Genomic DNA, 16,518 nt, shown 5'->3' with positions numbered 1-16,518 from the left:
CCCATCTCATGCAACATTATTTTATTTTGCACAACCTTTGAAAAAAAATAAGTATTTTATACAACTAATATTTGCATATTTATTTATTTTTCTCATTTTTTACTTGTTTGAGAGTGCACGCTAACGAAGACGGCTCATTAAAAGTATTTTTGTTTCAAAATCTATTCTAGTAACTAAAAATAATTAAAATTATATCGAGAATTATTTACAAAAATACGTATTTTTATTTTAAGGTTAAAAAAAAATCCCTTATTAGTTAATTAACTAATAGGGCAATATTATATTTGTGAGCCCCAAGGAACCCTTGGCCTCCATCGAAGTAGAACAACGCTACGCTTAACGAAACTCCGCGGAGTTTTCTCTTTTTGTGATCACCAAAGTATAGCATTAGCCATTAGCATTTAGCAGTGGGCAGAGTAGGTGGGGGGGCGCTAAGAGCAGGCACTGGAATTCCAACATGGAAGTGGCGAACCCTCTGAAACGAAAGCGAGACGACGTCGTCCCACCTGATGACAGCCAGGTGGACCTTTCCATCCTGGAAGCGGTGGAGAAATCCCAAAACGCCGTGGAAGTGCTTGACCTCCGCACCCTCAAAAGGCTAGTCTTCTCCTTCGAGCGGCGATTAAAGGAGAACATCGAGGCCCGCCTCAAATACCCGGACCAACCGGAGCGGTTCGCTGACTCGGAAGTGGAGCTGCACGAGGAGCTGGAGAAGCTGAAGATCCTAGCAGGAGCCCCTGAGCTGTACCCTGAGCTGGTCAATCTCAACGCCATCCCTTCCATTCTGAATCTGTTGTCCCACGAGAACACCGACATTGCCATCGACGTGGTGCATTTGTTGGAGGATTTGACGGACGAAGATGTTCTGGAGGACAACGACGAGCCTGCCAGGATTCTGGTCGATTCCCTCATCGAGAACAATGTATTGGAGCTCTTGGTGCAGAATCTGCAACGCTTGTCGGACAAGGACCCTGATGAGATGAGCGCTGTTTACAATACTTTGGCTAGCATTGAGAACATGATAGAGGTGAAGCCAGCGGTGGCGGAGCTGGTCTGCGAGAGGACAAAGTTGTTGAGATGGTTGTTGGGTAAGATTAAAGTGAGGGAATTTGATAGTAACAAGCAGTATGCCTCGGAGATATTGGCAATATTGCTGCAAAACAGCACAGCCAACCAGAAGAGATTGGGACAAATGAACGGCGTGGATGTGGTTTTGCAGGCAGTGGCTATGTATAAATCAAAGGATCCCAAGACATCCGATGAAGAGGAAATGTTGGAGAATTTGTTCGATTGCTTGTGTTGTTTATTGATGCCATTGGAGAACAAGGAGAGGTTTGTTAAGGCTGAAGGGGTGGAGTTAATGATTATTATTATGAAGCAGAAAAAATCCGCTTATGCCTCTGCCATAAGGGCACTTGATTTTTCCATGACTAAATACCCGCCGGCTTGCGAGCGATTCGTTGATGTTTTGGGATTGAAGACTGCCTTTGCTGCTTTCATGGGTAAGGCAAGTGTTTCCTATCTCTCCCTCTGTGTGTGTGTGTTTGTTTTTGAGCGCTTATCCATGCGTAATTACATTCAGTACCTGATACAATGTCATTTTGTCTTTGATTGTTTAGATTCCTATGAGTAAGAAGAACAAGAAGGAAAGGTACCAAGAGGAGTTGGAAGAGCGCCTTGTATCCCTCATTGCATCATTATTTGGTAAGCAGGCAAGTAAAACAGTTTATAGGATTTTCATATTTAGTTAACATAATATGACTAAGCTGTTGCATGGAAAACTATACGTAAAGTATGTAGTTGGTATGACTAAGCTGTTGCATGGAAAACTATACGTAAAGTATGTAGTTGGTTTATGGATAAGAGCATTATGTTCCTCTGAATCCATTCTGTGCTCATCTATTTCTTTTGGTATGAGTATGTGGTAATATCTAAGAAAAAAAGGGAGATTATTAATTTTTGCGTGGCCCTAGGAAATTTGATCTAAAATTTATAAGAAATACCTTCTGATATCTTTTCTTTACATGTCTGTCATCACTGTGATATATTGAGTCTAAAAATGTTACTTCTTACTTTTCTTACTGGGCCTGAAAGATGTGTTGCATGATTTTAAAATCTATTACCCAGTTCAACAGGTGAATTGTCAGCTGTTTCTTATGAACAATTTTCATTTTCACTCTTTATTTTCTTTTGATGGACTTCAGTTTCTATTTCCAAATTACTACATTAATTCCATGTTGCTGTTGAAGTTGACTACAAAGTTAGGAAGAGGAGGGAAAAAATATGGTCTGTATGGTTGCCTTCTCAAGCTGTGTCTAGCTATGTGTCAAATCAATTGAAAAATTTTCAATATTCATTGTTGACAGGGTGCATAGCTTTATTCAGGCTGTTCAAACATCCCTGGGAATCTTGGAACATGTGATATTAAAGAAATTGATCGTATCAATTACAAATGTCTGCGTCCATTAGGAATAGGAGTTAGTGATTTCCCATGCCCACTTCCTATTGAAGACTTGATACCTTAGTCCTGAACAGAATAGAATCAATGGGTCACGGTTAGAGCCTTTGTCTGATGTGGGGTTTGTAGAAAATTCTTGCTGGCAAATTCAGGGAAAGTTATATGACAACAGTGAACTATTTTAAATTTTTATATAAACATGTCATTATAACTACTTCTGAAATCCGCTTATGTAGCAGTCCTGTTGCATTTCTAATGCGGTCCAACCTGGGTATTGATAGTGTGCCTGTGAAACCATGCATAAGCTTATCATGTCTGCAGATGGTTACCAGTTAATTGCAAATATTTTTTTCTACATAATGAAATTGCATTACTCCTCACACACATACTGATGCATATAAATCAAATGCATTAGTCGCCCTCACTTTTATTTTTGTTGCTTTCTTTTCAGGTGGAATTTTGAGAGGTTCTAGAAGGGAAAGGTTGTTAAGTAAGTTTGTTGAGAATGAGTGTGAGAAGATAGACCGCCTTATGGAACTATATATAAGGTATTGGTTTAGTTTAATTGGTTATTTCTTTAATTTCACAAACTTACAGGACTAGAGTCTTGAGTTTCTTCTGTCATCGGCATTAATATGCAAAGAAATTCTTGTTCATGTGAGGGCATGGGATGGTGTTTTTTTAGTTACTAAGAAAATCTTTTTGTTCCCATTGCCAAGACAGGCCGCAGTTGCTTGGGCCACTCTCATGAAGGGTTGGATAGAGATTTTCTTCTATTATTAATTTTCACATGTAGTGGTTTTTAACATGATGCAGATATTCTGATAGAGTTAAAGCAGAGACACAAAGACTGGAGCAACTTGAACTTGATGATTTGGAGGTAATCCATGTGCGTTACTTCTCTAGTCTGCATTCCACTTTGAGATGACTTCCTTCTACAACATGGCTTGCATTTTACAGATGGATGAAGAGGAAAAATACAACAGGAAGCTTGAATCTGGACTTTACACTCTTCAGGTCTCTTTCTCACACCCTCACTCACTGTCTTTCTTTCTTTTTGTGGGTGCCTGGGGAGGGGAGGTTTTTGATAGCTCTTAAGTTCTGTTTTTGTGGATGTTTGCGGTGGAATTAGATGGGCCTATATAAATGGTTGGCATGTGTGATTTATTTAATTCTGTAAAGCTTATGTTTATTTAACATGAATGTAGCCATTAAACTGGCCTGGACCAGTCATTTCCGAACATCATACATTTTTAAAATAGTTATCCAAGATTCTATAGTTTTGGTTTCACTTGTTATTTACTTTTTATTTATTTTTCTTGATGATTAATATAATATCTATTAATTCTTGGGGGCTTGCTGTCTATCCTCTTTTCTTGTCAAAGTTGTAGAGAACAAGAAGCCCTAACCCCTTAATGTGTTTTTTTTTAACCCTCTGGAAATTGGTGTCTAAACTGCAGGAGTCCTTTTTAAACCAAGTATTGTTCTGAAATTGTATTATTTCCACTTCCTAAATGTTTGCCAATATACATTTTTATGATCCACTATATACTATCTGGTTTTCTTCCTTTTGATTCTCATTCCTATGATGTAGGACAGCTTGGAGGGCTAGGTTAGAAGATCTTAATAATCTGAAATTCTTAAGAAAATAAGTAAAGCTAAATATAAAAAAGGGAAAAAGAAAAGAAAAGATGCCTTAGATTCAGCCAACCAAGAAGAAAGGAAACCTAAGCATCAAGCCTAGGGTTCCTTATGAGTTGCACCTAAGTTTAAGTGCATCACACGATCACAATAGAAATAATGCTGAAAAATCTCTTATCATAATTTGTCTCCCAAAAAAAAAGTACATTGATATTTTTATAGGCTCCCATCAACCCTAATCCTAAAAGAACTGGAACTCCTATTTCAAGTTGGAATTTAAAGAAAATGCTTGGGACTTCTAAAAAAAACTAATAAACTAATTTGTTGTAAAACCCATGAAGAGCTTGACCAGCAATGAAGTTTTCTTGTGCCTTAAACATCCTCAATAAAGCTACTTGCATCTCATTCTTTAGCACACTTGGAATAATGAAGTTGGTGAAAGTTCAACTGTTGTGATACTTGTGTGTTAGATATCTAGGACTGGAAGAATATTGTCAATGGAAAGGTCTTCAATAAACTTTCCTTTTCCAACTCCGTCTCACAATCTTCAAGTTTAGCTTGTCTAATCTCAACTTCTTTTGTGTCAGAAGTTGATTATGCTTCAAAATCTTCAAATGGCTGATCATGTTGCACCTCTGGTTTTTTGACGTCTAATTTTGCAATGGCATTCTCCTTTCTTCCTCAAGGATGTCATAGCTGCTGCAATTGTTTTTTCAGTTCCGTGAACCTCTTGAATTCCCTCTGTACACTTACCGTAGCTATTTTATCTGCAAACTCATGTTTGAATCTTATTTTGCAACAAATCAGAAAAGTATGGATGGTCATGAAGCCGCTTTCTCTTTCAATTCTTCTTCATGTACACGTTGCCTTTGTGTCAATAATTTCTCCTTATTGCCCATATATCTTTTGACCTAAACATACTCACCAAAAGTTGAAGAAGGAAGATTCTCAGCTCCATATGTATCCCTTAAGTAAATGAACTCCTCCAAACTCAATCGGCATTATGTATATAGCATCTTTTAAATTCTGAATATGTTCCAAAGTTCTCATAAGCATCTGAAAATATAAGATTTCACTAGCTGGTCATGAAAATCTCAATACAGAAAATTGCAGGGTAGCTGATGAATAACGCAATTTTATAAAAAAAATAGAATTTATAAATCAATTAGGATAAAAATAATTGACCTGCTTGTTAATCATAAATTTAAAAATCAATTACATAAAACTTAATTAAGACAAAAAAATAAACACCGTGAAAACAATCAGAAACCCAAAACCCAGCAATCCAAATAGTCTACAAAGTTTCAAGCCCCAAACAATAATAAACGTTGTAACAGAAACCTTCACCACCATTAGCCTTATTCATTCACCAGATCTCATCCTTTCTTTCTTACTCAAAATGTTACTTAAATTTTGAAACCCAGCAATCAAATAGCAATAAAGTATATGGAAAAATTTTGACATATTTTTTAGTATAAACCTACACTTAAATGACAAAAGACCCTCACACAATCAGGATCCCCCATGTTCAAGAGCATTCACCACAATCCAAATACTCTTGCTGTTATGGATCATACGAGACTGGTTTCACAGGGGAAAATAGTGGTGTTTCAGTTTTAAGGAGATTTGGGGATTGAGAGGCCAAAATATTGGAGGAATTTGGAGGTAAAACAACACTACGGATTAAGACTCAAATAGCATTTTGGGAGTTTTGGAGATGGGTGATGATGGATTTGAAGAATAAGATTTTTGAGGTTGGGGTCTAGACATTTGAAGACAGATCAAAGGCATGGAGCTTGGTGGCTGTGGAGATGCTTCAGATGATAAGTGTTAGAGAGAAAGGGAGAGTCTTGGCTGGAAGCAGAGAAAAGATAGGGAGAGAAAATAAAGAAAAAGAAGGATAAAGACAAACAAATAGCTGTGGCAAAGCCAAGAGCCTCTGGTAGTAGTGAGATGCTGAGAGAAAGGAGACCAAAGAAGAGGGAGAGAAACTGATGGGTTTTTGTTTTATTTTTAAGTTTAATTAATTAAATTTTAAAAATTTAAATTTATTCTATAAATTTTATTTATCTGATAATAATTGACACATCATTGAATTTCATTTGACTTGTATTTGCCACATCATCAAATGGATGCCATAGAGCAAGTGACAGTGATGATAGTGACATCAACATTTTCCATTTGAATCAGGTTTGATTGCACCAAGAAAGTAGTATGAGGGCTTGATTGCGTCAAATAAAATAGTAGGGTTAAGTATAAATTTGGCCATAGTTAAAGGGCTTATTTTACCATTATGCCAATCTTATTTTTGGTTTTCCTTGTTTTATTAGGCTTTTTTTTATAGTTTAGGAATTGTTTGGAGTCAAGTTTGTTACTCTCCTTAATAGTTTCCAAATTAGAGTCTGAAGTGTTAAATTTTTTATCAGACTACGAGTGCTAGCTCTTATTGGAGTAAATGTGCCAGGGTCTAGGAGTTTTTATAATTCAACATAATCTTTCTATGGAGATATAGAATTATTATTGGAGAATCTCCATGATCATCACTCTTGTTACTGTGTGATGCAATCAACCTTAGTTATGACTTACTTTGAAGAAACTGTTAAGTATTAAGCTTAAGGATCTTTTCCTCTTTTTCTTCATTCAAATTTCTCAAGACTTAAAGTATGAAAACTGCCATAAACCCTAATCACCTAGCTCACCTGTAAGTTTTTCTTGATACTACATTAATGGTTTAATTGGTTTCCATCTAGTAGATAGGATGACATTAGTCCATATTTGTCACCTTGATGTTAGAGGATTGGAAGTGAAATTTGTTTGGGCTGATTAGGTTACGATTGCCAGGTCGTTCATAATGAAAACCTGGAAATATAAGTTTCATGAAGCTCCTTCTGTATCTTAAGAGTGAGCAAATACAATGAGCTCATGGGTACTTACATTATGTTATCACCATTATATATTGTAGAATCAATGTAAATACTGCAAAAGCAACAAAAACAACTGTGTGGCTACAGTAAGATTAATAACAATGTACTACATTGATTTATCTAAATTTAAGACTACAGATGATTTAATTGGCAGATTCTTTTACGTCTATTTTTTGTATAATCCATTTGAATAGAAAAGTTCAGTTTTCCGTTAATCAAGCAAACATACCTGTTTCTGCTACTCTAAATCAATTATTGTGCTTTCTGCGGTTATTTTTTTGCTTCTTTATTTTTGGAGTCCTTTTTTTTTTTTGCTTAAATGTGTTTTGATTTTATGAGTTTTGACCTTTTATGTTTACAAATTGCAGCTGATCACCGTCATTCTGGGTCATGTTTGGTGCTCTGAGTAAGTTTTTGCACATTTTTCTTTGTCATATCTATTTATTCTGTTGCTTGATTTGTAGTCTTGGTTCTTATTGAACTTTGTTCAATTGAGTTTATTAAATACCATGCAGACACTCTCAAATGAGAGCAAGAATTGAATTATTACTCAAGCAGCAAAAGCTTACTAAGAAAGATATTAAGGACATACTTCAGGTACCTCTTTTCCCCGCAAAACTGTAATCCAGTTGTACAATTTCTAGACAGACATGAGTTACATTCCAGCTTGTTTAATTAAAAAACCATTGAGGCATGTTTTGTAGAGGATGTATCAATGGTTGATAAAAGGTATTGCACTATTTTAATCTTATTTGTTTGTTCAACCTTTTCTGACAAATGAAGGGGAACTCTTGTGTGGCTGAGACTGACAGGAAGTTGGGGTTGTGTGGGATATGGTGATGTGAGACAGGAAGTTGGGGTTGTATCTAATTAAGAAAGTCTAGTTCTATGGTGGGTAAGAAATAGTTATTTTAGCGTTTAATTGGAATGGAAAGATAGTTGCATTTGCTTGTTGGTTTAGAAAGGAAAAAACTTGGTCTTGAGAGGTGGGAAAAACAAGCAAAAAGCAAATAAACTTAGTTGATGGTCTGGGCAGTGAAGAGTGATTCAGGATTTGGGGCTTATGTGGTTTTGGTTAGGATTTGACAGATGCCTATTCTAGGGTTTATAGGAAATGATTTAGGGCTGGCTTTGGAAAATAAAAAAAGAAGAAAAGTGTAAAGATCCAGGCATCACACCTAGATTTCCGTATGCTCATACTGAGGAGCCAAAGGCTTCATACATAGGGTTAGAAATTGCTCACACAATCCTAAAGTCGCGTAACAGCTGTAAAATTAAGGAACCCACCTTGGACAGATAAAGTCAAGCCCTAATTGTTGAGCTCTAATTGCCCTAAACCTTCTGGCTACTAGAGACTTAATAGTGATAATTTCATTCTATGTCCAAGGGGCAACAGGAAGAATACTTATAAGGTGGTTAGACACTTTGATGATTCTTCTTAGTGTACTCTAAAGCATTTCATTCTATGTCCAAGGTGAAACAGGAAGAATACTTATAAGATGTTAGACACTTTGATGATTCTTCTTAGTGGACTCTAAAGCTTGTGTAAATTATGATTCACAAACAAAGAAGACATCTTACGAGAGGAGAGAATTTATAAAAAAAAGGGGTAGAAAGAGGGAGGAAACAGAGGGAAGATCAAGGAAAGGGAAAGGTGTTAGAGAAAAGAGCAGGGAAAAAAAGAGCAAAGGTACAGAGGAAGTTATGACTCACGACGACCTCCAAATCATTATCAGTATTCAAGATAAAATTGCTGGTCATCAGTATTTATAACCTATGTCCTAATCCTAGGTGATCAAGCTGAGGAGACTTTTGATCAAGGAAAAGGTGTTAAAAAAGGAAGAAAAGAGAGGGAAGATCAAGGAAAGGGAAAAGAATTAGAGGAAAGAGAAAGGAGAAACAGAGCAAAGATAGAGAGGAAGTTACAATTTGCAAAGACTTTTGATTCATCATCAATATCCAAGATAAAACTGCTGAAGTTGAATATAACATAAGTATTTATAACCTACTTCTAACCCTAGGTGATTAAGTAGATTGAGGCTTTTGATCTCTTCACTATGAAGGGCCCATAACTTATGAAATATTGTCTTCAGTCTATTGAAGCTCTCTACAACTATGATATTATCCATCTTATTTACATGATTTGTTTCAAGCATATCTGAAGAACAAGATTGAGACCATGAAGCCACACTCGCAATTGTTGAGATTACTGATGCATGTTTGATGTAGTGCAGAAGTGGAAACATAAAAAGAAAAGCAAAAACAGTGATGAAAACCAGAACAAAAGCTAAAATTTATGTAAAATGGAAGTAGGAACAAAATACTAGGATTTAGGGTTTTAGAACCCGTCGGAAAATAATCCAAAATAATATAGCTGTCTAATAAGTCTAAAAAGATTATTTTTACTAGGGGTCAAAACAGCTTTTCATCCTAGCCCCTGGATACAAATAACCCGTTCAATTCTAGCCATTCAAACTAATTAAAGATTACATGCTAGTCACATGATCATATGATTAAATAAAAACATAATTACTGACCATTAACTAAAAAGGTAGAACAGCAAATATAAAGTGAACATATAATATAACCAATTAATATAAATTTCAGAATGCTCCTAGCAAAAGAGTCCTGATTATTGAAAAACTTTGGCAGCTTCAGCATAGATTTCTAGATCAGTCCTTTTTAATTCTTTGTCAGCAATCCAAGTACTTTCACTAGCTGGTTTATCTAACTACCTCACCAAAAGTTGCCTGTGCTGATTGGCTCTTTGAGATTTTACTTAACATCCAACACATCTTCGATAACATCTTGTTGGGAGGTAGGAAATTGTAGTCACTTCCCCATAAAATCCCTTAAATGGATATAAATCAGACACAATAAAATATTGGACTGATTTGCAACTCAGAGGGCAGCTTGATCAAGGCATTTGAGCTGATTTTCTTCAACACCTTACATGGTCCAATCTTCCTTAAGTTTGTGATAAGTTCCCTTTGAGATGCATTCTCGCCTTAAATGCACAACCACAAATCACCTTCATCAAACTCTCTCCTATTGATGTCGACTGGCAGCAGTAGCATAAGCTTCATTGTTGCCCTTCATAGCATCCTTAACCTCCTCATGCAGTTGTCTAATGTGTTCAACAAACTCCTCTCCACCATCACTTATGTGGGCTTCTAGTGGCAATGGGACTAAATCAAGTTCATGTGGGTTAAGCCCATAAGCAGCTTCTAATGGTGTCTTCTTTGCAGTTTTTTTAACTGAATTATTGCAGGCAAATTTAGCTTGTGATGTAATGAAGTCTTGAGTCTTTACATGTTTGCTGACACGGCATCTTAACTAATTACCCAAACTCCTATTGGTTGCTTCAGGTTGACAAGTGCTAGAATACCTCAATTTATTTCCATAAATCCTCCACAAAGCCTCCAAAAGTACCCCATCAATTTGACGTCTTTGTCTGAAAGTATAGATGTAGGATCACCATGCAACCTCACTATTTCTTTGAAAATCAAGTCAGCAACATGTGTGGCATCTGAGGTTTTAAAATATGGTATGTAATGTGCCATTTTCAAGAATCAATCCACTACAACAAGAATGGAGTCATATTCTTTTGCACTCTTTGCGTAAGTCCATACTCAAATGAATCCATGGAGCCTCTGGTCCAGGTAAAGGAGTGTGCAAGACCTTTATTTTGTGAATTTCCCTTCCCAAGCTGACAAGCTGAACATTTCTTCACCAATCTGTCTACATCTTTAAGCATCTTTGGCCAATAATAGCAATCAGGCACCATTGCTATGGTTTTATCTCTGCCAAAATGTTCTAATCCACTCCCATGAAGTTGTCTTATGATTGCTCTAGTAAAGACCCCTCTGGAATGCATAATAGATTGCCTCTGAATAAATAGCCTTCTTGCAACCTGTGTGGCAGTTTTTCTACTGCAGATCGTCCAGTCAAGTTGGCTGAAATATGGATCACCTTGATACTGATTTTTCAACTCTTCAAAACTAATAATTTGATTGTTCATTACTGTTAGCACTAAAGAATGTCTACTCAATGCATCTGCTACTACATTGGACTCCCCAGTTTTATAGTTGAATGAAAAGTTGAACTCATCAAGAAAAGCACTCAATCTAGCACGACGATCATTGAGCTTCTTCTTAGAATTTAAATACTTTATAGCTTGATGATTGGAATAAAGTATAAACTCTTTATAGGCTAAATAATGCAGCCAATGATGTACAGTCCTCACCACTGCATAAAACTTCAAATCATAGGTGGAATAGCACTGTTTGGTGTCTGACAACTTCTCATTGAAAACTGCCCTTTTTCTACTCTGAGCTTCAAACTCTTCTAAGGATAAAAATGCATTTACCTTGCTGCCCAAAGAAGAACAACCAGCTTCTGTTTTAGCTTCCTCCTTTAAAGGGTGCAAAGTGTACTTCTTGTTGCCTCTATAAAATGAATATGTGCTTGGCTTAGTGAGATTTTCCATGTCATGATCAAATAACCAAGGTCTGCCCAAGAGAATAGGAGCAGCATCCATTGGTATAATATCACATAAAGCTTCATCTTCCAAATTTTTGCTCAGAAAATTTGACAAACACTAAGATGTTACTGGTGTCTCATTCTCCCTCTTAAGCCACCCCAACTTGTATAAATTAGGATGCTTTCAGTTGACAGCTTCAGCTTCTTCTCTACCTCCTCAGAAATAACATTTTCCATTCACCTGCTATAGAAAATTACATCAAAGAACACGAGTTCTGAAAATGCTCCATTCACCTGCTATAGAAAATTACATCAAAGAACACGAGTTCTGAAAATGCTATGGCGCCTCCAATCACCCCCTATTCTAAAGCTATTGTTGTCATCTCCCTTTGAACCATTAGTGATTCGCCTAGAACTGGATGAACATCAACTTTCCCATTGTCTTCATCATAATCATCATAAAAAGGATGCAATTCCTCTTCTAAGCATTCTTCACATTGGGCAAGATGTACCTTTCTTTGTGGACAAGCATAGGAGGTATGTCCTCTTTCACCACAACTAAAACATTGAATTTGGGACTTTTTACCTGCCTTGGAAGTACCAAAACCGGAACTGTTTTGCATCCATTAGGTGCTGCATTCTTCCCTTTGTCACTCCCCCAACTTGCCTTTCTGGATGTGATGGCCCCTCCATTACTTCTCTGAGTGGTTTAATCAATCTGAAAGCCTTGAAGTGCTACTATTATCTGAAGAATTAGCCAGGTAATGAGAAGTCAACTGCTCATTAGTCTCTTTCAAACCAACCCTAATGGAAAGGTTGTTTGAGTCTGAACTTACTCCTCAACGGACATACAGTTATGCTTGAGTGAATGACATTTCTCATGCAATTCCATTACATAATCAGTAGGCAAAAATTGCTTCCTTATCTTTGTTCTCATGTGTTCCCAATATCTCATGCAACACTCTTCTACCATTGAAGTGCAGTTCCCTTCAACTTAAGCTTCACAAACAGCACTTTTCTTTGTTCCATCATTGGTTTCCACTCAATATAATTTTACCAAACTGGCTTCCCAATCTCCTGCATGCATCTTTCCCTGGAAGTCATCAACCTTAATTCTAACTCCATCATTCAAGTCTATGGCATGTGATGGTCACCTTTCTAATCCTCCACGGACAACATGATTTTCTGGTCCAGCATTATGAAAAAGAGTTTTCATCCTCTCCATATTCAATTTCATCCTTAAGAGCACCTTTCGAAAAATCCAAAGGTTTACAGTTGCTTTCTGGATTCACCGTATGTGCACTGTAATGCTTGACATCCCGTGACAAATCTTCAATCATACCCCTCATATCAGCCAATTCTATTTGCTGGCCTTGATTTTTTCTTCCACATCGTCTACTGCATCCTCTACCATGATCAACCATGGTTTATAAGCGAAAACCCTGGTTCACCTTTAGGATCGGTTTGCTCCAAAACCACTTGGATATAGTGCGGAAGTAGAAACAATAAAAAGAAAACCATAAACAGTTTCAAAAACCAGAACAAAGGCTTGATGTGAATCGAAGTAGGAACAAATACTAGGGTTTAGAGTTGTAGAACCTCTGTCAGTGAATAATCCAAAATAATACCACTGCCTAATGAGTCTAAAAGAAACTATTTATACTAGGGAACAGTTTTTAGTCCTAGCCCTAGGATACAACTAAGTACCATCTAATCTTAGCCATTCAAACTAACAAATCACACGCTAGTCACATGACCATAAGAAGAAATATTACTGACCATTAACTAAAGTAAAACAACAAACATTAAGTAAAACATAATAAGATAACCAGTTAAGATAAATTTAGGATTGCGCCTGCATCAATATTGCCTTTAACATTTTTTAAGTAACTTTTGTTCATAGCATATAAATGGTCTGTAATATTACACTACTCATAAAATGTTGAAATAAAGAATATGGGGAACATATCTATTTCTCAATGGCTGTATCCAGTCTCTAATATAACTAACCCTTTGAGGAACTGCTATATGCTGAAATTTTGAGACTAGAATATCTATCTAATTTCAGGTAGAAGCTCTTATGACTTATTTTATAGCAAATCTTGGTTCTTTACTTATGATTGGATCTTTCTTAGAACTTGCGGGATTTGCATCATTCTCCTTATGCTGGTGGAAACCAATACTTGAGTTTTCCTCCATATTTTGGAATGGTACCTGAACAGGAAGAACCAGTTTGTCCTCTTTGTTTGGATGAGAAACAGGGATGTGGACTTTTTTTTTTTGCACGAGAAGGAATTAAAAGAAAATATTTATCTTGAATATATTCCGTGGGAAGGAAGCAATTTTGTCTTTAATGTTCTTGGAGTCTTTGTAAAGGTGTCTTTTTTTTCGCTATTGTAGTAACTTTCTGAATACATTTCATTTTATGGATGGGTATCCAGCCATTCCTCTTGAGCCTGGTTACCCATCATTGCTGCTGCATTAGTAGTTCACTGAACATGTTGCTCCGTTGCTATTTGTTTTCCACTGGAAGCTCAGGCTTTTGCAGCTTCTACTTTGTTGGTTGCAAATGACAAGTTTGCTGCACAAGCCTAAAGACATCGACATGCTTTGCAATCTCAAGCAGCAACTTTTCTTGTTGTTCATCTGTCAATTGCTACCAGAAGCTATCCCCTTCCCCAAAATTAGTTGCCAATCTCTTCTGATGTCTAAACAATGCTAGGCATGAAAGTTAGGAATGGAACTGATAAATTCATGAAAAAATTATAGTTGAGGCTGATAACTTGATGAAATAGAGGTGGAGATGGGTAGACTTAGGTAGATTACCTTCATTGGACAAAGTCTGATCATATAATAAAGGATAAGCTTTAGAATCACTGCAAAGTGCAAAGTATTAAAAATCTGTTTTTGGTACAAGGTCTGATTGTATGCAGAGAGGGGGAGAATCATTATTTTGGTTCTTCCATATAAAATGAAACTGACGTTAATATCTGTATTGGTATTTTTTTTTTATCATATTTATCTTGTTATGAGCAAAATGTTGCAGCCGGTGGGCTGACTTTTTAATCTGTGCCGTATCTTATGTTGCTTTGCCTCTTTTTTGGTGTCAAACACAGGAATATCATGACAATATTGGTGACCTAGATGGACCAGAAGAGAAGGAACGAGCACAGACAAGGATCCAGAAGATTATTTCAGCTTTTTGATTGCCAGCTGATTTGTACTACCTTGGATGTGAGTTTAGCATTGTGAAATTGAGTTAAGTTGATGCTTATACAATTAGGCTTGTCCAAATTGCTCCCGGAAAAAGACTAAATCGATTTGTAAGTACACCTTATTGTAGTGATTTTTTCTCCAGCGTTAGAAATGTTCTGATTAACATTCCGATTGAGACAATATATGTTGCCGAGGACTCCTAACTGCAACCTCCATCTGCCCAAAACTGAGGCAAATGGAGCTTCATAGCTTGCTTGTACCCTAGGGCTGGGATTTTGCCAACTAGTTACAGCTTTTGGAAGGGTGGAAAAGTGTTTGTCTTGGTAATCAAGTAGGAGAAGAAAATTTAGGTCTTGAGAGTGGGTCGGACTCGTATCATACGCAAACGTATAAACGTCCATAACATGCCTATAAGATTCCGACAGAGTGTGTTGGTACTGTTAGTTTTCTTTGCATGGAAGTTTAATTTTTTTTTAATTCAATAATTCAAGAAAAAAGTCAAGGATCTATCTCAAAAAAATTATTGATTAATGAGAAAGGTATTTCATGAACGATTCAAGTGTGCCGTGTTTAAAGATTCTTCTCGCAGGATCTTTTAATTTGTTGCTAAATAGTTCTTACGATCAATGAAAACAAATATTGCCCATTTATATTAAACTGATGGAAAAACTCTACAAAATATTTTGTTAATCTAATAATTTTATTTGACAATTTTCTAATCTAACCATATTTTAATAAAGAAACTTTATTTAATTATTAATTACAATAATATTTATTAACACATTGTAAATGACTTTTGTAAAGAATAATTTTCTCGTGGGTTTTATTGAAAATAATTTTCATTATCACATTCAATCAATGTAATTAATATTAATTCATGATTTTTATTCCTATTGGATTGTGAAAAATATTTTTCTTTAAAAGTATATAAATATGTGTATAGTTTTATAAAGCACACTAATTGGATTTCTTAAAACTTTAAGATAGTAACCTAAATACCTTTTCTCATAGAGAATTGATGAATCTTTTATTGAGCATATGATCTTGTTTAGCATGTATCATATATATACTAAATAAACATATTGATCTCTCAAGTCTAAAATTAATTTGTAAATTGCAATTGTGTTACCATTTAATTATTGATAGTGATAAACTTATGTGCTGTTCTTCAATTGGATTTTTTTTAGTGTATGTATCTAATACATTACCCTTACTTGTTTGTTTTTAAGTCACTTTCTCAATGATAGAGTTTTTTTGTAAGATCGTGACCGACGCATGACCCTACATGGGTATGGCTCATTAGGCCCAAGCAAGCCTTAATTGACATGTGTGGGCTTGTCATACATTACATTCATTTAATATCCATAGAAAATATTTATATCAACAATCATATAAGCACAATCACACAATTACGAAACTTCTCAACATAAAAGTGTTGTATTGCTTTCATTCAATAATCATCATTCATATAACATGTAAATTTTGTAGCTCGACACTCGTGCCATTATCATCTTTTGGTCTTTTCACAATAGGTATCAACATTTCCATGCACTCATTTCGACGCTTAACACAATATTTGCAATCATGAAACAAATTCGAGTATCAATACTTGTTTACATAAGCAAGTGTTATTCATAATATAACTGTTGAGTATAGTGACACTAAAAGGTTGGAAGGAAGGGATTGTAAACTTACTAAATGCAAGCTGAACTACTTCTCTGTAAGGCACCTAGTTAAGGGAAAGAGTTTTTGCAATAAACCATAATTTACAAAAACAACATAAGATTTAGGGTAAAA

At 35.9% G+C, this 16,518-nt stretch overlaps 1 protein-coding gene across 2 annotated transcripts; it reads left to right on the top strand.

The window, feature by feature from the left end:
* The first annotated feature begins 298 nt into the window (after window positions 1-298).
* On the top strand, window positions 299-15,145 carry LOC18601250 (ARM repeat superfamily protein). 2 transcript variants are annotated; one of them, XM_018120054.2, is made up of 8 exons: window positions 299-1,507; window positions 1,620-1,704; window positions 2,910-3,006; window positions 3,275-3,338; window positions 3,419-3,475; window positions 7,392-7,429; window positions 7,539-7,620; window positions 14,622-15,145. In XM_018120054.2, the coding sequence occupies exons 1-8, from the start codon at window positions 458-460 to the stop codon at window positions 14,709-14,711; spliced, it is 1,563 nt and encodes a 520-aa protein (XP_017975543.1). In that variant the 5' UTR covers window positions 299-457; the 3' UTR covers window positions 14,712-15,145. The 2 variants fall into 2 exon arrangements, with proteins under 2 accessions (XP_017975543.1, XP_017975544.1); XM_018120055.2 differs by lacking the exon at window positions 7,539-7,620.
* Window positions 15,146-16,518: the final 1,373 nt, after the last annotated feature.

The sequence above is a fragment of the Theobroma cacao genome, chromosome 4 (assembly GCF_053813885.1).
Source record: "Theobroma cacao isolate CCN51 chromosome 4, ASM5381388v1, whole genome shotgun sequence".
NCBI lineage: Eukaryota > Viridiplantae > Streptophyta > Magnoliopsida > Malvales > Malvaceae > Theobroma > Theobroma cacao.
The sequence above is the reverse complement of the archived record's forward strand: the minus strand, read 5'-3'. Positions and strand labels throughout refer to the sequence as shown.